This window comes from Talaromyces rugulosus, chromosome III (genome assembly GCF_013368755.1).
Source record: "Talaromyces rugulosus chromosome III, complete sequence".
In the NCBI taxonomy this organism is placed as follows: Eukaryota; Fungi; Ascomycota; class Eurotiomycetes; order Eurotiales; family Trichocomaceae; genus Talaromyces; species Talaromyces rugulosus.
Genome location: NC_049563.1, coordinates 2755616 through 2781009, shown reverse-complemented (window position 1 = coordinate 2781009; position 25394 = coordinate 2755616). Strand labels below are relative to the sequence as shown.

Sequence of the window (25394 nt, the reverse complement as noted above, 5' to 3'; positions counted from 1 at the left end):
ACTTTGACCATGGAACATGTTGATAAACATTTTAATGCCTATTGATTAACAATATGATTGTGGCAAAATTTGAACTTTCTGAGAGATAGACAGGCAGAGCAAGACAGCACTGTTTATATGGAGCAATTGCCGTATATCAACTTCCTATTCGTACAACATGACTCATGTTGGTTCCACTTCTATCTACACATGTCAATTGGTACATGTATAGAATGTATCTAATTTTTGCAGCGAACAACCTTTCCTTCCAGGTATCAGTGCATGGACATAACAGGAACTATGCCCTGCAACTAGACAAATACAGCCAACCCCATCAACACCGCACTGAAAGTGATCAAACCCCCGGTCGAGATGGTCGCTGCTCCACTGACTGGGGTAGAAGTCGACGAGCCCGTCGGTCTTGAACTGGGCCTGGTTGTCGTAGTGGCTGTCGAATTACTTGCTAGTATCATATCATTCACCTGATCCCACAGTTTACAAGCCGAAAAGTCAATCAAGCCAGCCTCGGTAGAGTTGCCGATGATTAAACCTGGAGTCGAAGAGCCGTTTTTCGTAATTTGGAAGCGCGGCCATTGAACAGCGTCAGTCGATGGGTCAGCATTCTCGGCCATTGCTGTCCATAGTCCTCTCATCTGCTCGCCGAGATGGTACTCCGCTGATGTGGCATTGCAGCTCGTGGTGAAGTCGAAATCTAGGTTGCCAAAGAGATAGGGCAGTTCGGCAGTGTGAGTGGCGCCATAATACGAGACTGCCGCCTGCGACATTGTGTCTAGCCAGACACAGGATGAGTTGTGCGTAAATTCATATGTCCATACTGGAACATTCCTGCGCGCAGCTTCCACTGCACCTTGGTATCCCGGGCATTTGAAATGGGCATCGGTAAGGACTGTTGCTGTGGCTTCAAAAACTGCCAGTCCCGTTGAGTTACCAGTTAGGGCTTCGAAGAGAGATAGAGGATAGTACTTTTCAACCAGAGCAGCAGCAGCAACGCCAAAGTTTTGGCGAAGGAATGTTGTGTACTGAGCCGCCGTGGCATTTTCAGCAGCCCCGATGCTGTTGTATTTAGCGAGTGTATCCAGAACGCCTTCTTGTTGATCTTTAATAGTTGACTAGTTAGAATGTATTTAGAAATCGGGTGAATAGGTATTATCATACTATATCCAATGACCATCGGCACTTGTGGCCCACGAGTCGAGGGGTCCGCAGCGATGACAGTGCCGTCTACATAAGGCCAGAAAGAATGCGTCTTTGGGTTGTTTATGCCAACGTGGCTAACTGATCCAAGCCCCTCGCTTAGGTAGGCATCGTTTTCGTACGCATCTTGCAACTCGGTGACAGTCTTGGACTGCAGGCATGATTTCTGTAGGAGATCAGCTTTTCCATCTAGAACAAAAAGCCATTCAGAAACGAAGGATGATATTTTCTGCACTCACATCGCCAACACTGCAATTAAGCGCTTTGGCATATGACGCACCAGTGCTTTGCAGAGTCGAATTGAGAAGAAGCTGCGTATCGGGTATCGACTCGACAATAACAGCATTTATCAGATGCGGCGCTTGAGGAAAAGAGGCAATAGTGAATACGTCCGTAGCACCGGCTGATTGTCCAAATAGGACCACTTTTTTCTATAGTTTAATGTTAGCCTTACTTCCCCTTAAATGTATACTTTGAACATGCCGTGTCACCACCGAAAGCAGCAACGTTTTTCTGAATCCACTCTATTCCGACAAGGACATCCTGAATCCCTTGGTTGCCATATATCCCAGCACTATCAAGTCCTAAAAATCCGATGGGGCCCAGTCTGTAGTTGATTGACACGAGAATTGCCCCTTCGTCCGCAATGGTGCAGCCATCGTATAGAGGGGTAGAAATTCCGCCGTTGGTATTTGATCCACCAAAGACAAAAACTTTTACTGGAAGTTTCGAGTCTTTGGTGGCGTTTGATGGGGTCCAGACATCCAGGTAAAGACTAAAAGATTGTTTTGTTAATATTTAACTCGAGAGAGGAATCAAAGACTTGGTATACCAGTCTTCATCATAAACGCCGCCTGGCAAAAATGACCCTCCAAACTGGATGCAAGAGTTTGCCGGTGTAGTTGCGTTGAGTTTCCCATTGGGGTATTTGCCGTAAGTTTTTGGGGGCTCAAATCGTAGCTTTCCAGTTGGGGGTTCAGCATAAGGGACTGCCTTGTAATAGACTCCATTTTTGCCATTGTCGCATTGTCCACCCTGAAGAGTGCCGGCATCAATAGTAACCGAAGGCTCAGCAAGGACTGCAGCTGAGAAAGCTAACCACACCGTTGACAGGGGAAACTTCATTGTGGATACAATTTATGGTTGGAAAGTCGAGGAAATAGTTGGTTGGATCCTGGGAGAAGCACATGCAACAATAATTGTGTCGTGGATACGTCAGCTTTATATAGAAACCCTTAGCACTGTTTATTATTATTCTTATTATTATTATTATTCCTAGCCCCTAAGCTAGAAAAAAGGACCTTTCATTTAGCACTAATTTTATTAGCAAATTATCCTTTCAAGGTCGAGTAATGACCGCATCTCCACTCCGTAAATAGTAATAATATAACGCTAGAATGCTTGGGGAATAGTTAGCCTAGTCCTATCTGGGAATGTGAGATGTTCAACCAACCAACAAACGATCCAAGCTACCAACGCATTGCATGAATCTAGAACCAGCGCAGGAACAACAATAATAAGGACTATACCAATGAGGGCATAGGATAAATTAGCCCCATATGCATGGTTATGTGCTAGACCCCGCAGATGAATGGATGACTCTAAAAAAAGAAAATAACCCGTTTGAAGCCATAAGGCTAAAATGAAACAAATGGCTCGAAAAATACTCAGTGCTAGGAGAGTAAAACCAACAATACCCTCAATGTGGATATCTTCACTTGGGCTATATAACCTAGTGATTACATGTATATTCAGCCGGTCATTCGATCTACCTCTATTACTACTTCCACCAGCCGTAGCGCAACTGATATGCCCGTGTTCCAACCAATATCCTGGAGAAGTCGAATAATCCACTTTCGGGTCTCGCTCTTCGTGGACGCTGACTTCCCTGCCATGAACAGGCCCCAGACCAACATATATCCGCCTGACACGCTAGTCAGACCGATTGAGGGGCAAGGGTCCAGAGACTCTGAGGATATGAATTCCAACGCCTGTGGGACGATTGCTAGGATTTCGTCTCCCAGTTTTGACAGAGTGTGTAAGGTTCTTCGGACCTCCATTTTTGTATGCTCCCGGAGGTCCGGCGAGATTTTCTTGCTAAGGATCATAGTCAAGATGTAGTATTTGATCTCACAGGTAACCATTTGAAGAGTTCTCTGGTTTGTCCAAAGCCTGATTGCCCACGAGTCCTTATAGAAGTGATATAGACCGTTCTTAATTATGTTTGGGTCTCCATCAGACACTCGGATGATTGTGTACGGTTCTTGTATTTCGAGAACCGGAACGAGGGATTCAAAATCCTGCTCCAGCACAGTTGTCTCATCCAGCATTTCAAACCAAGAGCGTCTCCCCGTATAGTAATTTTTCTTGGTGGCTATAAGGAGTTTTGTGCACCGGGTGCCCAGCACCCCCATACGCCACCACGACGTAGACGTGCATTTATGATCGACTGCCTCTTCCTGAAGTTGCAATATCTTCTCTGGAATGGGTTGATCAGTCCTGAAACTGGCAAGCACCAGATCCGTGCGCACTTGATTAAACATGAGAATTCCGACCGGACTTGAAAACTGGCTTTTGCCCCTAGCAATCACCAGCGCCGCAGCACCTTGGACATGTCGCGCAAACGACTCGTACGCAGAGACATGCTCAAACACGCCCAGCGAGATTACTGACATTAGGGTACTGTCCTTGACGCATTCGACGGGGGACGCCAACGCAGCGCTCACAAGGTGGATTGCCTGCAGGTATTTTACGCGTGCGTGGCTGGCCAATTCCGGTCGTTGAGTGGAATTGGCCAATGCCACGAGGCCCACGGCTGCCATGCTAGCTACCAGCGTCGATTGCGCGCCGTCAGCGTGATAAACAGAGGGGACATAGTTGAGGCATCCGCGCGCATTGGAGCGGTCGCCGACGACGAAGTGGCGGAAGAAATAGTTGATGCCCAGGTCATCTACACTGGGCTTCAAGGTGCTGTGAGGGAGCGGGGGTAGATGGTTGGCGGTGGTGGTGGTGGTGGTGGTGGTAGCAGTAGTTGTTGTTGTATCACTGGCCGTATTATTAGCTCTTTTAGCTTTGGAGCGCTTGATAGTCTTGCTCGTCTGGTCGTGAAAGACGAGCTCCCATTCATCTCGGTATCCTGGGCATTGTTCGCGTGTTCGAATGCATTGCCCACAATGAGGCAGTTTATGGTCGCACTGTATAGAGAGAGAGTTAGCAAACTGACCGAGCAGACAGGGGGAGACAAGAGTAAATAACCCACGCGCCGTTTGACAGCGCGGCAATTGCCGCAGCTCCTAGACACCCTTGGGCGAGGCTTATTATTATTGTTCGCGAGCATAGTCGAAAAAAGGAAAACGAGTTGTAGTGTGAACTTCCAGCCTTGTCGCCAAGTCTGGAAGAATTATTTAAAGTTGTTCTGCAAGGATAAATTAAGGGTTCAAGGAGTGCCGAGTAGGGCTGAATAACACGCTAATTATAGTCTGACCCACCAGACTAGTCCCATTAGGGTAATCGAGATGCACTGCCAATCAGCACAAGTTATACACCCAACAAGTCAGAACTATATAAGATAGTTTCAGGGCAACTAAGTTATAGTGCTGATTTCTCGAATCTAACTACTGCATATTTACGTCACGATAACGACTATTCGCCGAGTTCTCCAACTCCGCAAACACGGCTGAACCAGACCTATATATCGGTGCTTCTTCCTATATCGGTGCTTCTTCCTATTTGGGAAAGCATTCCTATTTTCAGCCAGTCAACGTATGATGCTGATCCAACCAAATCCCGAAATAACGATGATGACAATATTTGACCGGTACGTGTTGTTGTAAACATGGCCGAGATTTACCGACTTGGAAGCATAAGAGAGCAATGATTCTCTTTCTGGAAAGAACACAAGCTCTCTCCAACTTCACATTTTACTACTTCTCGATTGATATATAATATACATAGAATGGGCACCTTTGGCTACCGCGATGGCATCGCCGTCTTACAAATAATCGTCTTCCCAGTAGTCTTCGTTACTTCACTCTTCATCTGGAGACGGGTTGGCTGGCGAGTAGGCGGAAAGAGTTGGCGATTCGTCGCCACATTCTCCCTGCTACGCATCGCAGGCAGTATATGTACTTTTCTGAGGATCAGCAATGACTCGGAGAAGATCTTTATCGCAGAAGCCGTGTGCGAGTTGATTGGGATTGCGCCTTTGTTGCTGACATATATTGGAATACTTGGGCAAATGTGAGTTGAACAAAATAATTGACATCCTTTGTGTGCAAAATGGATATAATAGACCAACAACAAATGTTTATCTACTTAGCGATTCGCATCAAAGTATAAACCCCCGACACCTCCGCCTAGTCACGCTTCTTGGTTTCCTCGGCCTCATCCTCGGCATTGTAGGCGTCAGCATCATGGACACCAACACCACCTTCCACGCCAACAGCGAAATGAAAGCCGCCATGGGCATATTTCTGGCTGTATTCACCATCATGACCTTTCTGACGGGTTGGCTGGTGCTACAGCTTTGGTTCACACTTTGCGCGTGGCAAAAGAAGCTGTTTCGCGCTATTGTTCTTTCCTGGCCGTTTCTTTTGGTCAGGCTGGTCTATTCCGCCATGGGCGATTATGGTTCTGATGCGCGGTTTGTTATTGGTGGTAGCAATACTATTTACTTGTGTATGGATGTGCTGGAGGAGATTTTTGCTATGGCGCTCTGTGTGGGCTTTGGGTTGTCGGCTATGCGTGAGAAAGAGCGCGAAGAGGTTGCTGTGTCTGACACATGGACGACGGTCGGTCCGAAGATTGGTCAGGTACATGTATAAAGCTGGCGCCGTTAGCATCTGAAGCTGAGACATCATAGTTCAATGTTGAATCCTAGGTCATGTCAATTGATAATAGTACGGCGGGACACTTTTCGGGATAGATTTCGGAATAAATCAATGATATCAATGATATAAACATATATGCTAGTATATATTTACGATAAATAGGGTATTCTCCAAAAGAGCATTCCATGCGCCACCAAAATCTTCTCTTCAAAACATCATATATACTAAACATGCCAACATCAATTTTTTCTAAAAATGACGGTGTTCATTAACATGGCTATTATTACTCCCTCCACTCCCCGGCGGCGAATCCCACCACGAAGGCGCAATCTCGCCTAGATTGGGAATCCCATTACTGCCTGCAAACGCCGCGGTCTCGGACGGTAGTAAGGGACCACCAAGGTCCTCGGAGAGGAGTTTGAGGTCGCGGCTGGAAGGTGTCCAGCTCAGGCCGATTTGGCCTAGGTCGACGTCAGAAGAAAGAATGTCGTTGCTGTTGCTGTTGCTGTTTTCATTGAGGTGCGAGCCAAGGCTGGCGTCTGCGAGGGATGCCTCTGTCAGGCGCGGTTTTTTGTCTATACTACCGGCGACACGGTTGGGAGACACGCCGGATTTGGCGTATAGGCGTTTTGACGTCGACGAGCCCGATTTGCGCATATGGTTCTGCCATCGTCGCTGCAAACTAACCAGGAAATCTCGAGTGCGTTTCGCGTTCTCAAACGACTGGCCCAGTTCGTCCAGTGCCCGGAAACAGACGTTCAAATGCGCAACCATGTCGGCTTGCTGCCACTGCTCGTCCAGTCGAAAGCGGCTGGCGGTTGGAGACGACATGGAAATAGTAACGAAAATCAGAATCAGGGCAGCGGTGAAAATGATGGCTACGACTTGGTTGTTGATGCGTCGGAAGGTGTAGTATTTTTCGTACAGACGCAAAAGGCGTGCTATCGCTGTGGCGGAATCGATGCAAGTTTTGCGAGCGTGTTGGTAACCTGGTCCTTGTTTGGGGTTTTGTGGTTGGATGTAGCTCTTGGACACCCAGGGTCGGTGGAAGAAGATGAGGATTTGGTGGTATTGCATACTGTTTTTTGTTAGTTTTTAGAAATAAGAGAAGATTGTAGGGTAAAATACTGAAGCATTAATAGATGTGGAATTATCGGTCCAGTATCGTGGTCAAGATCAATTTGCAGTGACGAGGGTAGATTGTCTTTCCAGGCAAATAGATCTTCTGTTACTTTGTATGTGATTCGTTGCAAGTCGTGTCTGTCGATATCACTGCAGCCGTACCTGGAAAAAATATTAACAATATTCCAAGAAGATAAGATCTAGTAAAACTAACAAGATATGACCAACAGGCGTGATCATCTCCCACAGATTCGCGAATTGGCGGCTAATCAGCTCACTCGGACTTCCGAGGCCGATTTTGAGGTTTGGCGGCTGAGACTCGCCCATGCCATATGCATACCAGGTCTCCTCTCTGGTACGTCCAAGACCCGATGCCGGTTTGGAGACTGATACATCGCCAGCATTCATGCGGAACGGTCGACCGAGGTAGAATCCCCAAAAGCTTGAATTTGTCAACAAGATATAAAAATTTACCTACAAGGCTGCACAACTTACTGGTCTGCAACATAACTACCCCAAAAAGCAATCCTACGAACTTCAGCCTCCAAGGGTGTCATTTTGCCTTTTTCGACATAGGGAGTCATATCAAGATGCAAGCCCAAGTCGAATGCAAGTCTCATTGACATTCCTACGAGATGTCAGACCAGCTTTAATTGATTTGTATCAGGGATGATCTCACCGCTATATAGCCACCCACGCGCGTCTCGATTTGACGCAGCTTCGTGGCTGCTGAGAATGACCAGAGCCTGCACCGTGGCGACGCAGGGACAGTCCAGTTCAATTTCCAGCAGGGCTTTTGCTCTGTCGGCAAAAAACTCTGACAGTGATTTTGGAAAGGTGATGAACGTGGGGTGATATCGAGCTTCGAAAGCCGCGCCCAGTGCGCACCTATTTAGATTATCAGCAATGGATACTTGGGAAAAAAAAGAGATACTTTGAGACCACTTACATTGCATTCGTCAACACCTCTGAGAAAAACGGCGTATCATCCCCTTCATTTCTCCATTTCACCCGAGCAGCCGCAAACATCTCCCAATCGACAACATATAAACTCGGATTCTGCCACGTAAAATACAGCTTGATAAGATGATCTTCCAAGCTTTGCTCGACATGCTGCCCCAGGCGCAGATGATTGAGCAACTCCTGGCCATCATGGCGAACCGAGCGCGCATCTAGACCAGGCCTCTTGTCCGAAGTTGCGACGACGTCTACCAGGTTGAGGTTGGATGTTGGGCCGTAGTAACGGAGATGCCCGTCACCAGCTAGTTTCAGAGTGCCCATGCGCGACGACAGTTGCTCGATGACTTCTTGTTCTGCGTCGTCGTCGCTGTCGCTTTCTGTGTCGGTGATGTGCTGCCGCGGTACATTCAATGAAGAAGATTGGTTGTTTGCAGTGTGCATATGCTCGCCACTGAGAGGCCGCTCCGGACTGTGCAGGTTCGCATAGAGATTGTCCAGGCACTCGGCAGTTGGTAACGAAAAATCGAATCCACCATGAGTAAAGTTTGCATCGTGACCAAGATGTTGTTGTTCCGGCGGCGGTGGAACCATACCACGCGTGGTATCCGGGGCAGTATATGCAGCAGACGACCAGTTCGGCAGCCCCGAAGGAAGCGAAACGTGAGCGTCAAAGGCCGGGTTTCGCGATGGAGGAGTTGTATGGGGGGGAGAGCGATTCTCCAACGAGGGTGCGTGCCGTCTGATAGCGCCTCGCGGGATCTGAAGGGTGTCCAGGACTCGGTTTATCTCTTGGTCGGCTTCTGGATGCATCGCGGGGGGTTCGAGGCCGCGGTCGTAGATGAATTGCGTCAACTGGTCGATTCTGGCCGAGAACAATTCGGTTGCTGCGCGGAGGGAGACCCTAGAAAAAAAAATCAGCATAACACCGAAGCAAAGTCATACGAGGCTTGTTTCCTACTTTCGCTTGTCGTCTCCATGTTGGTACTTGCATTTCTTTCCCTTTTTCTGGCAGTTCACGCAGTCCGGAGTTGCTCCGTCGCACTAGAAAGAAAACACCAAACAAGTCAGTACAGCAAATGAATAAACATTCGGACAGACATACCCTGATTTTGCTCTCACGGCACGGCACACATGCAGTGGTGACATGCTTTCGTGGTGCCTTTTTGGTTTGCGACGGTGCTGATGCTGTAGTTATAGGCTGGGTGTTGGCCGACATGGTGGCGGGCGCCGACTTCGCGACAGGATCCCGAGCGATGCGCAGGGCTGCTGCATAGTCTAGCCTCCTATAAACACAGACACAGGGCGGCCGGCGATTTTCTGGCCCATGGAAGCGTTGACAGGATACTGTTATTGTGAGCGTTGGAGTCCGTCAGATTTTCAAGATCTCGGAGGAGAGTGCGGGGAATGATCGGCACTTGGCGACTGAGTCTGGTTCGCATCGGAGCTGGAAAAACTCGAGGGCTGGCAGTCACAGGCTAAAAATATTTAATGAGAGTTTTATTTATCATCAGCGATCCACTTCTGGGGCCAATAATATTGGCTTGGTTTGGCATCATTTTGAACTTGATTAGGAGTCTGATGGTGGTGGTTATGGTAATATTTAACATTGACACGCAGCAATTACATAGCTATTAGTGACAAACGACAACTTCTTCTAAATTTTGTGGGCATCGCTGAACTTTTCGTTCTGGACAACCTCGACCCAATAGTTGTCGGGGTCAAGAAGGAAAGCGACATTCTTCATGCGCCCATCGGTGAGACGCTTCTTCCAGTTGACGCCGAGAGTCTCGAAACGCGCGCAAGCAGCGTCGAGGTTGTCTACGGTAATACCTGAGAAATTCGTGAGCTATGTTCGTCGCATCACGAATGGTACAAAAATTGCTTACAGATATGCCCAAATCCCTGCGGCTGGTCGTTTCCATTGTGGTAGACGGGGCCTTCTTGAGTCTCGGTGCCGTAGTTCCAGGTGAGCTCCACGATTCCTTCCCAGTCGGATCCTGGAGCCGCAGAGGACTCATTGATGGCAGGGTTCGACCCGGGATAGGCCAGGAAGTAAAGGTCGAATTTGGCGTCCGGGTTCTTTCGCGTGCGTATCAGCTTCATGCCCAGCACGTCCTGGTACCACTTGAGACTGGCCTCGGGGGACTTGACTCGGAGCATGGTGTGGTTGAAGCGGTAAGTCGATGGGTCAGTGGTGGTGCCAACATCCTGCTCGTGGCGACGGATGATCTCGACCCAGTATCCATCGGGGTCCTTGGCAAAGGCAATGTGCTTCATGCGGCCGTCCTGTAGTTTCTTCTGGAAAGGGTGACCGGCGTCCTCGAGGCGCTTGCAAGCAGCCTCGATGTTATCGACAGAGATGGCGATATGTCCGAACCCGCGGTGTGGCTCGGTGTTTCCATTGACGATGCTGTAGTTCGGGTCGTTCTCGGTGCCCCAGTTGTGGGTGAGTTCCAGCACGCCGTTGCGATCAAACAGGCCGTTGTCTTTCGAGAGAGAGTTGGCGCTGTCGTAAGCCAGAAAATACAGGGAGAATTTGGCTTCGGGGAAATCCAGTTTCTTGATCTCGCTGAGGCCCAGGAATTTGTAATACTCCACTGGAGGGAGTTAGCAATAGACTATAGCAGCTGGCGGGCGCACACAAAGAACTTGCCTGATCTCTTAGGGTCTTTGACCCGGAGCATAGTGTCTACAAGATGTCAGCGATTGTACGCGATTGTACGTTGTGCGAGTACTTACGGTTGAGCTTGTAGGTGGACGTGTCGGTGGTGGAAGCCATGGCGAATGCTCTAATGCCTCCTGTGCAGCGGTCAGCGCATGTACGTCGTAAAGCAGATAAAAGCAAGCTACCTCGTGTGAAAGGATAACTGAAGCGCGATGCTTTGATGGGGTTGCAGAGAGGAGACGATAAGCGAAACATTGACAGGAAAAAGGATTTGAGGTTGTTGTGGTCGGCGAGCAGTGCGGGGTGAAAGACAGCTCCAGCATGACGCAACGGAGCACTAACCGCCGCCCTATATTGTTACCCTACATCGATTTATATTATAATCCAATTAATTATGATTATAAAATAGTTTTGATCTGAAATGCTAAAAAACCGAAGTTTTTATTGGTGTACTGTAGACAGATGTAGAATAGACTCGCATGCTAATGCCGACCTAAACGCACTCTTGATCCTCCAAGCCAAAACAGTCTATGAAATCGTGCGCTAGAGGAGGCTCATGCAGGGAGCCAGCTAATGCAGTCTGTTGACATGGGTTCGAGAACATGCCGAGAGTCCCTAGACAAAGTGGCTGAAGTATCCGGGCGAGATCCAATGCAGATGTCAAAATGCAAACGTCAACCGGTATGTACTGGAGTTATTGACAGTCTTGCCATCAGTACACACATCACAGCGACGTCTCACGACTCTCGACATTCTCAACGGGATGTGATCTGCGGCGAGAGAAGGATGTTGATGCCCAAATGTCGGCTCAAGCCCATTGGGCACATTGAACATTCTAGGAATGACAAGCTTTCGGCTTCGAACAGCTTGCTTCTCCACCAGCCTACATCGAGCTATGCGGGGATCCATGCGAGGCATGAGATTCAGGCGAGCAGTGACATTCCGCTTGCTGCTGAATGGGTGGAATGTGCTGGTTGAGAGGTATTGTACGTTGTAGCCTGTCAGCCAGCAGTCGTCGTTAGCTTTCTCGGCTCCATCTTGGCGTAAAACCCCAGACAGAGTCACGTCGAGTCATCAATAATCAGTACAATTAGTCACGGCGTGCAGTAAGTGATACGAGAAAGAGGAGTGTAGCGTTGAGAATGGAGCGGCGGCGGGCAGCAGGAACGGGCCGGAGAAGCTAATTCGACTCCACGCTCTCGGTGCTCACCCCTCAGTTCCCTCACTAACCCAGACATCACCCTGCCACATGCGTCCAATATCATCCACCACTAGTCAGTGCCACCATTGACTTTACACGGTTACTGCAGTCGGAAGAAGAAGAACAAGAACACGGCGAGGCACGCATTGCAATCTGCCACTCCAGCACATCGCCGGCGACCACAGCCCTCTCTCTGCTTTACCCCGACTGACCACCGCGCTGGGCGACTCTCGACCAGTGGCTACAGCTGATCTACTTGATCGATCTACCTGATCAGACATTGAGGTATTTTCTCCCCAGATCCAGCCTGCCCCAACATGTCAATGCGCTGTTCTCTGCCCTCCTTGCCTGTTTTATGGTGATGTTCCGCCGTAAGCGCCGCAAACGCTCTTTTCGTCCCTTTGAGGCATTTTCCCCACGAGGTTGCGCATTGGGATGTCTGGGATTGTGGTCCATACCAGAACTGGCTATGTGTTATTGCTGGCGAGTAATAATACGATGCGCCGCGACGCAATGTTGGGCTTGGTCCTCATAGTGCCGATGCAGTGTACCCATCCAGGCTAACCCCAGCATGCGGACTCGAGGCTACCCACTCGTTGGGGCTTGTCGCATGACTTTGGTCGATTACTTTGAGTGACTGCCTGTTGTTGTTGTTGTTTTTTTTTTCCCTTGCTTATATATATTGTCTCCTTGGTCGCACGATTTCTTTTTATTTGCATTAAGACTAAAATGGAGTCCTCTCTACAGGCCCGCCCTCATCCTCCCCAACCCGACAAGCACGCCAACCTCGCCTTCGTGCCCTTTTGGGCCCGCAGCGAAGTGCAGTACGCGAAGAATCTGCTCGACTACTCGCCCGAGCCGATCGAATACGTGCACCAAGACGACGACGGCTGGGACAATTGCTTCTTCTTCCCGGAAGACTGCGCGCGAGCCCCAACACCGTTTCTGTCGAGCAGCTGCGAGACGGACACGGATTCGCACACTAGTACTACTACTACTACTACTTCGACGAATCCAAGTGATGCAGACAGCGCTTCGGAAGACAAGATGACAGCGCTACCAGATATTCGCATGCTCGATTCCGAGGCTCTCGGGGATTTATTGGAGGATAACCTGAGCCCACCGGAAATCACTTCTATTTTGTCAGTTCTCTCTAAATATAAGCTGACGAAGCTGGGCTAACACATTGAAAAAAAAGAATATTTGCTACCAACGGTGCCATCTTTGCATACGCCTCCGAGCTCCCCATCCGCCAACTCCGCACCCTGAGTGCCACGTACGGCGCGGCCTATACATCGTTTGCGAAAACGTCTACGTCTGGGAACCTGACAGGCGTCAACCCGGCCAGCCACCCGTCGTCGTTTGTGACTGCGCCGTCGGTCTCGCTGGGCGACGTCGGGTCGATTGTTTTCGAGCAGGATAACCGGGTAGCCATTGTTACGCGAATCGGCGACAAAGTGGTTCTCGCGGTTGTCGGTCCGGCCAAGGTGGAAGAAGAGACGCCAGAGGATGTACATGATAGTACCACTGTCACCAGCAGTGCTGCATCGGGAACAGACGAAACCACCAGCAAGACGGAGTCCACAACCGCAGAAACCACAACAACGGCTACTACAACCACAATCAACGACGGTCCATCATCCGCCCCAACATCTCAACACTCCCAAACCACAGGCTCATCATCCACCGAAAGCGGCGGCGGTGGTGAGACAGATAAACTCTTGGAAGCACAGTATGAAGTCGACCGCAGCAACGATCTCGCGCGCCTCGCAGGGCTGAATCTGAATGCATCGCCAGAGATTCTCCTAGCGCTAGAATCGAAATCGGCAGCGTTGGGACGGTTTCTGGGGCAGAAGTTGAAGGATTTGCATAGTCCAGAGGATTTCTAAACTTTCACTTTCTTATTCACTTTAGCGGCATGACATGATTTTACTTTTTTTTTTTTTTTAACTTTTTTGGTCTTTGGATACCTTGTACCGTTAGTAGCATTGAATTGCGGGTGGATTAAAGTTTGCTATTAGTGTTAGTATCATGAATGATGATTGATTACTTTTAGGAAGAGGAACGTTGTTTAGTTACATTACTGTATGACTCAGACCAGATGACTCACGGATGTATAAACATTCCAAACAACACCATATTATTCATCCATTTCATTCCATTTATTTAAAAAATAAAATAAAAATAAAAATGATCCAGCACGACCCCATCACCGCAGAACCCTACATCCGCCTCCCTCCTCCACTATCACACATCATCCTAACTCCTCCACGCCTGCTTGACCATACCGACGATTCACCTTCTACATCAGACAAAAATGATGACACCGAAAATGAAAGGGGAACTCCACCACCCGCAGATATATCATCCATAACAACCGCCCTGAACGACCCTCGTGTCTACCTTAATCTCGAGGGCCCGCCATACCCATACTTTGACTCGCACGCCGCATCCATCATTCGCAGCGGCTACTTTGAGACACAGCGTATCTTGAAACGTGCAGAAGGGCAGCAAGACGGGGAATGGGTTGATGGATGTCCGTTTCGCGATATCCGCGATACATCCATATCAACTAGTAATGAAAGTAGTGAAAGTAGTACTAGTACTATAGCGCATGCACTCAAAATCGGCGATTTCAGAATCGCCCGGTATGCATTCTACGAATTCCCACATGGCAGCGACCAGCGACGAGACGCGCGCATGCGAAATGAGGCGTTACCGGCGGGTGATGAAGCTGTTGAATGGGGTGTTGGCTGTACTTTCCCCCCTTTTTCCCTTTCCCTTTCCCTTTCCTTTTGAATCTTTTTTTTTTTTTTTTTTTTTTTTTTTTTTTCAAAAAAGCTAACTGGGGATAGTCTGGCTCGCGCCATCCCATCACAGACAAGGAATCGCGAGCGCCGCGCTGCAGAGCGTCATATCCGAATGGGCGGTTCCGCGCATGAATACATGCACAATCGGGGCTTGTGCGTTTGCAGGGAATGAGGGTTCGGTGCGGACGATGGAAAAGTGTGGGTTTGTGTTTCAACAGACGATTCCCCAGGGTAGTGCTGAATTGCCAGAGGCCAAGGGGGGTGGGAGGAGGGATTTGCATTTGTTGAAGTGGAGGAAAGAATAGTTGTACTAGATATCAACATTGTCAATAGACAGGTATTATCTTCATTTCATTACGCAATGCTAATTAAATATATAAATGGAGAGAAAAATTATGATCAAGATTTCTCAATTCCGGTCCCCCCAGGAGATCCGTGATAGTGGCTCGCGCTGCGCTTGACGCCTCCCAGAGACTCGCTCTCAGAAGGAGAAGTTGAAGCAGCCCCAGCCTTTTCATCAACCGGAGGGTGTGAGGTGCTGACATTCCGGCTTACTGCCGGCGAGGCAACAGTCGGAGTCCCAGCGGGCGTCGACGCAGCCGACGTGGTGGTGGTTATAATGTGCGACACAGCTGGCGCTGCAGTCGAGTCCTTGATCACGCGCCACCACTTCTCCGCATCATTAGGCGTGTGTGCCTTGAACTGGAGCTCGCTGGTGGTCGAAAAGGCATTGCCGACTTTGCCGCCAGACACGTTTTTGCCCTTGACGCTGAACTTGACCCCGTCGATGGCGCCGATGATGCAGTCGGGCAGGTACAGAGACAGCTCCGGGGTGGGATCCTTGGTGAAGTCGTCGTCGTCCTTGAATTCGTGCAGGTAGCGGGCAGCGGTCACAACATAATAACTTGTGCTAAAGCCCTTGATGAGGGCCCGGGACTTGCGCTCTAGGGTTCCCTCGATCACGGGCTTGGTGGCGGCGTGGCCTTGGTTGGGGAAGCTGATATTGCTCAACGTTCTCGGGGGTTGGTCCGGGTCAATGAGGATGCCGTCGTTGCGCTTGACGAACCGGCCCCATTCGTAGTCGGGTGGCAGGTTCATGGCACTGGCAACGATGTCGCCGTACATGGCGCGCTGGCGGTCAAACTGGCCGCCGATGAACTGGAAAAAGGTGGTCATGGCGTTTTGCACGGTCTCGATGACGTGGGCCTCGAACTGGCTGAACGAGTTTTGCACGGTGATGGTGTCGTTGCGGTTGATGTTTTCTTCAATGATCTGCTTGTTGAGGCGGTGGTTAATACCACGGCGCAAGACATACGGGTCATTGGTAGCCTCGATCCTGGTGGCCGCGGCGGACTCGTGCATGGCGGCAAACTGGCCCAGCAGCTCAATGTGCTTTTGCGTGACAGCTCTGGCCTTGTCGACGGCCTTGGAGCCCTTGAGCGCGCCGGACTTGAGCTCTTTGGACTTGTTCTTGATCTCTTTGTGGAGACGCTCCAGGATGGGCAGGACTTGGCCGCGCAGGTTCTTTTCGGTTTCGACGTACATGTTGGAGATTCCCTAGAAAGTTAGTTCCTCTTACTTTAGAATGAGTTATAGGTACAACATACCCGTGTGTTGGTGCGCAGGTTCTCAAACATGCCCACGACACCGCCCAAGTCCTGGTCAAAGTGGTGGCCTTCTTTGAGCGGGTTGCTCACGGTCTGCGCCGTCAGCATGTTTTACCATGAATATGTCCGGACAGAACCCACCTTGAGGACTTTCTCATAGTCCTTGGACTGCGATTTTTGGATCTTGGCGGTCGCCTCGATGTACTCCTCCAGGTATCCGCACATGTGCTTCCATGCCTGCAGGCGCTCGAGCAGCAGACGGGTGGTCTATACAGCAAAATACCAGTCAGTCGGGGATGTTCAGGCGCGGATCGAATGGAACGGTACGAACCTCGCTGGTGTCCTCGGCGACGAGGCCCTCGTCGTCGCTCGTGGCAGTGGTCGCATTGGTCAGAGTCGTTCCGGTGCTGTAGACAGTCGCACTGCGACTGGGCAGCGAGACGTCGACTGGAGTCGCAGGTGTCGACATGTTGTCAGGAACTGGCGGTGTCACACGTCAGCAGGGAACAGACACTAGAGTCGAGTCTGGAAGCGGGCTGACTCACTGTGGTAAAATTAAATACTATATGGCACGAATATCAGTACAGAAGAAGATAACAGATAGTGAACGCAAAAAGTGGAGGATAAAATAATAATAATGGGGAGAAGAGAGAAGAGGACGAAGAAGAGGGGCAATAAATGCCTGACCTCACGCGCCGTAAACGGCTCGGATCGCCATACTTCCGCTAGCTTCACTTTCTACCACTTCTAGTACTACTCTGTACGTACTACGTATTGCTTTAACCAGTCACAATGGTGAGAGTTAATTCATTATTCATGGTTCTGTTCTTTATGATCTGGTATCAATTGATCCCATCTATCTATATTATTGCTATACAAAGTAATAGCACAGCTCAGCACGTCTCAGAACTCAGAACACGGAACACAGAACCCAAAATTGAGTTTGCAAAACTTTCCACTGACATCACTAAACTAGTAAACAATCAACAACAAAATAAAAAACAAATAGTGCCTACACAGCCACCGCTGACGCTGTTTCTGGCTGTTTTCAGCAAGTCCGGTGCCTCGGCTAACCCGATTCGGCACTGGGCATCTCATTCGATGAGCATATTATTGTTGTATAATTCTTGTATAAAAAACAGAATTAGGTAAACTTTATACCCAGGTAGTTACTAGCTCGCTTTAGCCTAGGAATCTCTTGAAGAAAGAGTATCAATGATATACTTCCAATCCCGCCCTGAGAGGGCAGAAATAAGTCAAACTATCAATTGAATATGAATTGATATTATTCTAATCTAAACACTCTAAATTGACAACATCTTCTCCTCCTTAATCCGCTTCTCTTTCCGCTCACTGAATCGATCACCAAACAGCTGCAGGTGCGGCCGCATAAGAATGGTATATTTCATAAACTCCTCCATACAATCCACCAGTCGATCTCGGTTATCACTGGCTAGCAACCTTTGGTCACCCGGCTGACCTTGTTCGGGAAAATGCGTGTATGCTTTGGGGATAGACGACTGGTTCGGAATCGTAAACATGCGCATCCATCTACCGAGAAGACGCAGCGAGTTGACCGCGTTGAACGATTGCGATCCGCCGCATACTTGCGCAATAGCAAGAGTTCGGCCTTGAGTAGGACGCACGCTTCCCGTGCTAAGTGGGATCCAGTCGATTTGGTTTTTGAATACGGCGGTCTGAATCATCGTCAGTGGTTACTTGATAAAGTATGCATCCATGTATGTAGTACTAACCAGATTTCCGTGCTGTTCAGGCGATATCCAAACATGTCCGTCGCTCCACTGGCTGAGATCCCGGAGCTCCTGCACCTTGGCATGATTGTGGTCGGTATCATTCTTGACTGGCAAACCGTCCGGGTTGAACACGCGGACATCGCATCCCAGGCGAAAGAGGATCCTGCTGGCTTCCAGCGCCACCAGGCGAGAATACGACCTCTGACGGAGACTGCCGTACAGCACCAGTACTTTTATTCTGTTGTTGCTTGACTTGTGCAGTTCCTGCGCTGCCATGTCCATGGCTGTTGTCAACTCGAGGTTAGTGACCCAGTCCTCGGCTGCGTCATCTTCGATAATGAAGGGGCGATATCTCTGGCGGATAGTTGCGTTATCCTCGCTCTCTAATATAGCCAGAGACGGATGTTTGGTGTATTGCATGCTCTCGCGTCTATTAGTAGTAGGCTCTGGGTGGGCAGCCATTGTTGTGTATCTGCTCCCGGCAGAACGAAGAATGACTGGAGTGAGCCTGTGTGCCGAGGAAATTCTGAGACGCTTGATCATTGGGACTGTCTAATAAAATCATGTATATGGCAGGTGCATGTATATTGGTGCGTGCTTATATTTCCAAACAATGTTAGTAAATGACGGCAAGTATGTCACTGATAAATGCTGATTGGATAGCGCCACGGAAGGCGAAATTTTCCCCGATAGAAAATTAAAAATAGTGATACTAGCTCTATATATGTAGATCTATACAGAGTAGAGAAAACTGTAGACATACAATAGAAACGAATGAAATAATGAGTGTCACTTGGGTAATAATCTCCAATATGTAGAGAATTGACAGAGTTATCTTGGAGAGTCTACATTCGTCTACATTCTTGATCCGCCAATTATCCCGTTATATCCTTGTACCAAGATCTAGGTCCAAATATTTCTAAATAAGAACGTGTTAGTAGGGCTAGAGGTTTTGCCGTCACGCCTAGTAAGACCTCATGCATATCTACACCATCTTGAGGTCAATATGAATAGTCGGTACTAGGGAGCACACGCATTTTATCCAGTTCAATTCCAAAAGAATGACATACATGAGCTTATTGAATTGATCTTGGTGTGAAAGTAGTATGAAAACCAAACGAAAAATTTCCGGCTATGTAGGACTTCGTTTCAACATTATCATTCACCCGAGAACTGTCAGTACCAAAGAACCGGGAAAAAAAGCAGAATTCCATTATGTTCACCCTTGACTGCCGGTCCAAGTGTTGCGAATTTCCTCAGCTGCTTTTGATTTTATTCGTTTGCTCGACACTCTCGACATCCCAAACGTTCACGACGGGTTTTTGTCCATTCATCTAATGTCATGTTCGAGACCGGAAGTTTGCTGTCGGCATCTGAAATCTCAAACTCGGGGGAGACTATTACCACTATCATTTCCTCGTGTCCACAGTCGATAAAGTTCTTTATTAGTAAACTGTGATATCCTGTGTGTATAACTGCTTTAGCCCACCTCTTTTCCCGTCTTGGACTCCAGCCGACCAAATCTGATGGACTTATTCCATAGTTATTGAGGAGATTAGGGTCGCTTTTATTGGTAAGCAGGATAACAAGTCCACGATAAAAGTCGTCCTCGTTGTCTTGCCTCCCCTCACCCACAGCCAACAAAAAATGTAGAGCGCCGTTACCGCAATTAGAAGCTGCATTAGTATCAGCTCCTATATCGACAAATGCCCTTATCATATTCAGTTGCGCGAAGTAGCATGCTGTGTGCAAGGCAGTATGGCCTAATTTTTCACGTCCTTCCAGTTCACAACCCATTCCAACAATAAGTGAGAAGATCTCGCGGAACTCGTTAATGGAAAGCTGGTCGCTGTTGTAACTTTCGGGGTTTTTGTTCTCGGCCCTTTTCTGGTTCTCGCTAGTGGCACAATAGTTAATAATAAATGAGTGTATCATATTTGCCTGATGAGGCACTTCCACCATATTAGGATCACATCCGTGTTTGATGACCAAATTCGATAAATGCAGGGCTTTCTCTATTGCAGCCTTCACTATGGAGTAAGGGTTGACAAGGACCTGGTCTATTAAATTATGCCAGATTAACTGCAGCACACTAAGGCTCCATCTGAAATAGAAGAGAATTAGTTTAGGTCAAAGGACCAACAGCAATGCCGTTGAATCAATCTCACCTTCCAAATGGGCTAAACAAGGAAATACAGGCTCCTTCACGAATAAGATATTCACAAGTCGCAGTACTTTGAAAATGGGCAGCGGTCTATCAATTGTCAACGCCGCACCTTGTCACAAAGTTACCACAAAAGTCTCCTTAGAAAAGTATACACCTACTGCACAAAGAGACCAACCAATATCAAATATATCGTTTGGTGATCCTCGTCCATCTTTGAAAATGCTTTCTAGACCTCTAACATCGTCTTGCATGATAGCATACATAGTCTCCGAATTGGAAGAGATGGTGTTGTATGTCTGGATGAGTCGTGGGATTTCGAGCTCCATGTTCCGTCCAAACTTATTGGACATTAGCATGCTAATGCTGACCAACGAAATCTCGGGTTTTGGATAGAAAGATAAACGGAATACTTGGGAGATCGTTAAATTTTGATGACGCTTAACCGGTTTGTCTGAAGAGCCGGTTTGCAGGATGAGTACACCCGAAGGGGTACAGTTTGTCGAGGTATGAGTGATACGACCGATTTGATCGAATGCAGAGACTTTTGTGTTCATAGTTATATGCTCTTGCCCTTGTTTTGATGAACATTCTCTTTGTTTCAAGTCAAATGACCTAGAGGTAGCTTTTGTATGATCATTCCCTAGTCTTCCATTCAAATGATTGGCAGCAGCTGCATGACCCCTAGCAAGCAGATTGTCAAAATGCTGTAGAATCCACTGCGCCTCCAAACGGGACACATGGAGAATACCCTCTTTTTGGAGAGTTTGGATTGTCTTAAACAAATCCGACTTTATCAGCAACAGCGGTAAAACGATGGCTCCGAGGTTCTCTCCTTGAAAGATAAAATCATCTTCTTCACTCTGTTCCAGAGTCAGGTTGGGAATCCGTTGTAGAAGTTCCACATGGCGATCCTCGGATTGCTTCATCAGCTGAGATATAAGAACACTCTGATTGTGAACGAGAGCATTGGCTTTTTCCTGTTTTGCAGTCAAACTGTCTTCCATGCTATGGAGTGTCTGGTTAACAGTCAATCCTGCCGTATTGATGTCTGTCCTCGTTGATCTGAGCTCTTGGTGAAGAACTATTTCGTCTTTTCTGCCTCCTCATTCGCATGTATTGTCATAGTATATAATTTCAAGACGCTTCATCGATAGAAATATGACAAGCACCGACATCTGGAGGCTCGAGTTTGTATTTGATATTCAGTCATTAAAACCTCCAGACGTGTACATCAACACATAATTGGACGGAGACAATATTATTTACCTTCCAATAAGCACCAAAATTGTTTGCAGGTTTATATTGTGATGCCTGATCCGCTTTCGATATTTCGAAACATGCTCATGCTGTGACGCCCACCTCCAACTTTTCATCATTTGCACGGCCAGCCCATCATGAAGTTCATTCTTATTTTTTTCAGCAAGGTCCTGTAGATTTCGAAGTTCTTTCTCACAGTCGGACAGCGTCTTTGAAAACTGTGGTGGAAGAGTCTGTCCATCTCCCTGGGCATAAGTTGACTGGTGATATTCGTCCAAGTAAACCCGAATCTGAGCGAGTGATGCCACAAAAGCCTGTATCTCGTCTACCAGGCAATTGATATCATTTGAAGCATTGCAATAGCGTGAGTATAAACCGGCTGTATCGACACCAAGGCGGAAGACGACATCTGCGAGCCCGACGACGGAGAAGGCATTAGCCGCAACGGAGAAGCCTGCCATGGCGATTTCCGACTCATCAAAATGCGCAGGAACTGAAAGGTTTAAAGCTTGTGAAGATTAAAAGAGATTTCCATGAAATTGAGTACAGAAACATGGATAGGGTCAAGCGAGAAGCGGTGAAGGCATTAAGTGACACTAGCACAGCCTTGCCACAGCCTTGCGTAGAATTAAGCCAATCAAAACTGAAATAGCAAAATCCCACCATAATCCGAGTAACTCAAAGGTACTTAATAATTCCAGAAGCCGAATTAAAATCCAAAACCGTATAGTAATCATGCCCAGACTAAACGCTTCTCTCTTCCTCGAGGGAAGATATCTAGGAATAAAGGGTATTATATTCCTAAATCCTACGGACTTGACTATGTATATTATTATAAGAACTCTAATATCCATAATTATTTGTATAGATCAATGATATAGGAACAGAGCTATAGTAAAGAATGTCTAAACGAATAGATATGACGTGATGATATTGCAAACTTGATATTTGAGTATAGAAATTGTTCTGACGCACGATAAACTAGTTGAGTAGTAAAACGTTCTGTACCAGCCACATATGAGCGGCCATCCTTGAAAATTTTTATTCAAATATCAATGTCGGTAGCTGGACGAGCAATGTTGAATCTCCAGTGGTGTTGATTGACGGGATCTTTCTGGTAAATGTTGAGCTCAAAGAACTTATTATGAGTGACGCATTTGAAATTTTTGTACCTTTTTCAAAGTCAGTTTATTATTGTAAAAATTATGGAACAGATCATTTTTATAGTAGGAAAACTGACGCATTCAGCTTCTGAAAATTCCCAATAATCAAGTCTTGTTCGGTGACTTCCAAGAATTCACTTAGGTCACCTGCGAGGCTATCTGGGATGAAATAGCGCTTGGCCTCGACAGGGCCATAATTGACTTGTCGGACAACCTGCACTGCGAATTCTGGAATATTGTTGGGGTTCCGAAAGTACGAGTCCGAGCTTGTCACCGGAGAGGATTCGGAGTGTCGAGCCCAGGCCATAAATCGCTGGAACTTGCTCTCGTGCGTAAGGCGAGCCTCTCTATAAGGGGTAATAGAGGAACAACAGAAGATAGAAGACATGGTAATTGCGATGTCAAGAACTAGTTGGGAGTTGATTCAGGATTTAACATTCGAATGATCTGGTTGAGATTTATAGTCCAAGAGGAACGAACTCAGCTCTGCTTTTATAACTTTCCTACATGAAATGCTCATCTGAATGCGTTATCTTGAATCCATGCTGAAAAAGTCAGTACAATACTGTAGCATGCATCATATAGATCGGATTCCTGCACATTCGCTCGGTCCACGTAGCTCTCTTTATCTGAGCAGTCAATCATAGCCTTGGGATCGGGGGCATTTTTAGAGACCCACCATATCCGCGAATGATCTTTGGGCTGAAATTGACAAGGATACTAATGTATACATGAAATCGAAGAGTAAAAGTTCATGCTTCACCTTGACTGCATACGCATGATGGTCAACTTGCACCAATCAAGCGACAGTATTTGGGGGCATTCCCGCTCAGGCCTCCGGCCAAGTCCGTCCCAAGTAAGAATATGAAGCATAAATATGCCAGAGAATCCAGCGATAGAGCCTTCTTTTTTTTTTCTGGAGCAGGGGCAGCCGGACTGTCATCTCCATTCTTTTGAATACATCGTTAACGTTGTCCCTCACTCCACATTCTTTATCTCATCTTATTCGATCTTGTGATTCCTTTTCATCTTCCTTTCATTTATAAGAAATCTTCTTGTTTCTCCATGTTGCTCGGCTTTTGAGGATCTCGAATTTGAATCTACTCTTCCGCCTCTCTAATCATATTCTGATCGAAGACCCGGTGTTGCAAAGGTCAAACCAACCAAATTCACCTTTTTTTGATCGCGAAAACCCATCTCGGACTCCCAAAACCTAGCCTCTGATCGACAGTCAAATCTCCAACAACAAAAACAACAACAACATTTTTTCGGGGACGGGACTGTCAACCCAGCGTGGCTAGATAAGGCGGACACTGAGGGTCCCCTTCGGTATCAAACTTCGACAAGCCAACACCGACTTGATCAAACCAACGATAGAGAGCTACCTAATCAACATGGTCCCTCAAACCAACTTGAAGAATTTCCGCGTCTTGATTTTATTGAACATGTTCCTTCAATTTCTTCCAATACCGTCGACAGCTATGACTCTGGTGTGACTCCACCAGCCCCCGAGCCTCACAATCAGCACTCTCTTGTAAACTGTGACGACTGCGGACGACAATTTCGCAAAGGCCATCACTGGAAGTATGTGTCTCATCCAGATTTTTTTTCTCGTTTTTTCAACTTCTCATCTTACCTAAGTGCCTCTTCTAACTTCATTTTTCAGTAAGCACCGCAGAGAATACGTATGCCCTGATGTCTCTTGCGATCACTATATATGTGATGGGTTACCTTGTAGTCCTGAACAAGACGGCAAGGCATTTGGACAGAAAACTGACCTCAGTCGACACATGGTAAGACATAAAGATGCCGATGCAATTAATAAACAAATGGTCCCATGCCACTTGGGACAATGCCGGGGCAAGCTGATGAGAAAAGACAAGCTCTCGCTCCATCAAAAGCGAAAACATGGTTTAGAGATGGGGTTGTAATTAGTACGGCCTCAACTAGACAACTCTTATGTATGTAGACATTCACTCGTTAGAAATTGGAATAAATAGAAGAAACCATCATTCGAAGTTGAAAAAAAAAAGGTCTTCCGTTCCTACAAAGAACACTCGTTCCTCTCGCGAAGGGCGCATGTGTCTGCAACACCATGGACTGCCACGATTTCTCCTTCACTCTGCGGCCTTCTACTACGTGTTGTCTACTAGATGAAATAGAAAGATCTAATTTTATACTGAAAATATAAGTAATAATCAGCTTTTGAAAGCAAAGTCAATGTTCTTGATAAATAAATATATTAATAATTTAAAAGTGAAAAGCCTCTCAGATATCAGCTGGCCAGTCTGGTTGAGGGGCTGATGTCCAATCGACCGTCAAGTAGTCTCTTACTTATTAATAACGCTAAATCTATAGAAACATAAGTATATTAACTTGACTATAATCAAAATATTATCAAAGTAAAACTGGCTCCAAAGAGCTCTATAGAGGACGAGTGATCACAATTAATATCAATTGTTGAATCCAGCAAAAGCATAGTTTCGTTTTATTTCCAGTTATGCTATTATATTAACCCTTCATCTTTTATTATACTTGACATTGAATGGTTTGTTTTGAAACAAGCAAACAAGGCGGCCAACGTAGCAATAATGTCTGCATCGCAAGTAATCTCAAGGTATTCCAAGGCGAACGAGGTACTGGACTCGTGGGTCCTAACATATCA

At 47.3% G+C, this 25394-nt stretch overlaps 9 protein-coding genes across 9 annotated transcripts; 2 read left to right on the top strand and 7 right to left on the bottom strand.

The window, feature by feature from the left end:
• Positions 1-290: 290 nt before the first annotated feature.
• On the bottom strand, positions 291-2319 carry TRUGW13939_05817 (uncharacterized protein; the record flags this gene model as incomplete). The annotated part of the gene is made up of 5 exons (XM_035488975.1): positions 291-1096; positions 1156-1360; positions 1434-1618; positions 1686-1969; positions 2027-2319. 5 exons carry the CDS (start codon positions 2317-2319, stop codon positions 291-293), a joined length of 1773 nt encoding a protein of 590 aa, XP_035344868.1.
• Positions 2320-2945: 626 nt separating this feature from the next.
• TRUGW13939_05815 (uncharacterized protein) lies at positions 2946-9387 on the bottom strand (the record flags this gene model as incomplete). Its single annotated transcript, XM_035488973.1, has 12 exons — positions 2946-4487; positions 4683-4714; positions 5558-5670; positions 5731-6019; positions 6311-7101; positions 7152-7307; positions 7360-7587; positions 7641-7773; positions 7825-8033; positions 8095-9006; positions 9064-9146; positions 9208-9387. Coding segments are annotated over 12 exons (4668 nt in total), but the record flags the coding sequence as incomplete, so codon positions are not given.
• TRUGW13939_05816 (uncharacterized protein) lies at positions 5150-6073 on the top strand (the record flags this gene model as incomplete). Its single annotated transcript, XM_035488974.1, has 3 exons — positions 5150-5433; positions 5486-6005; positions 6056-6073. 3 exons carry the CDS (start codon positions 5150-5152, stop codon positions 6071-6073), a joined length of 822 nt encoding a protein of 273 aa, XP_035344867.1.
• A 372-nt stretch (positions 9388-9759) lies between the features above and the next one.
• Positions 9760-10884, bottom strand: TRUGW13939_05814 (uncharacterized protein; the record flags this gene model as incomplete). The annotated part of the gene is made up of 4 exons (XM_035488972.1): positions 9760-9935; positions 9992-10697; positions 10748-10794; positions 10845-10884. 4 exons carry the CDS (start codon positions 10882-10884, stop codon positions 9760-9762), a joined length of 969 nt encoding a protein of 322 aa, XP_035344865.1.
• Positions 10885-12700: 1816 nt separating this feature from the next.
• Positions 12701-15086, top strand: TRUGW13939_05813 (uncharacterized protein; the record flags this gene model as incomplete). The annotated part of the gene is made up of 4 exons (XM_035488971.1): positions 12701-13113; positions 13170-13811; positions 14068-14726; positions 14827-15086. The coding sequence occupies 4 exons, from the start codon at positions 12701-12703 to the stop codon at positions 15084-15086; spliced, it is 1974 nt and encodes a 657-aa protein (XP_035344864.1).
• A 94-nt stretch (positions 15087-15180) lies between these two features.
• On the bottom strand, positions 15181-16857 carry TRUGW13939_05812 (uncharacterized protein; the record flags this gene model as incomplete). The annotated part of the gene is made up of 4 exons (XM_035488970.1): positions 15181-16338; positions 16389-16481; positions 16530-16655; positions 16720-16857. 4 exons carry the CDS (start codon positions 16855-16857, stop codon positions 15181-15183), a joined length of 1515 nt encoding a protein of 504 aa, XP_035344863.1.
• An 835-nt stretch (positions 16858-17692) lies between these two features.
• TRUGW13939_05811 (uncharacterized protein) lies at positions 17693-18604 on the bottom strand (the record flags this gene model as incomplete). Its single annotated transcript, XM_035488969.1, has 2 exons — positions 17693-18085; positions 18143-18604. 2 exons carry the CDS (start codon positions 18602-18604, stop codon positions 17693-17695), a joined length of 855 nt encoding a protein of 284 aa, XP_035344862.1.
• An 810-nt stretch (positions 18605-19414) lies between these two features.
• Positions 19415-22027, bottom strand: TRUGW13939_05810 (uncharacterized protein; the record flags this gene model as incomplete). The annotated part of the gene is made up of 4 exons (XM_035488968.1): positions 19415-20246; positions 20311-20396; positions 20468-21314; positions 21576-22027. The coding sequence occupies 4 exons, from the start codon at positions 22025-22027 to the stop codon at positions 19415-19417; spliced, it is 2217 nt and encodes a 738-aa protein (XP_035344861.1).
• Positions 22028-22611: 584 nt separating this feature from the next.
• Positions 22612-23117, bottom strand: TRUGW13939_05809 (uncharacterized protein; the record flags this gene model as incomplete). Its single annotated transcript, XM_035488967.1, has 2 exons — positions 22612-22738; positions 22807-23117. The coding sequence occupies 2 exons, from the start codon at positions 23115-23117 to the stop codon at positions 22612-22614; spliced, it is 438 nt and encodes a 145-aa protein (XP_035344860.1).
• Positions 23118-25394: the final 2277 nt, after the last annotated feature.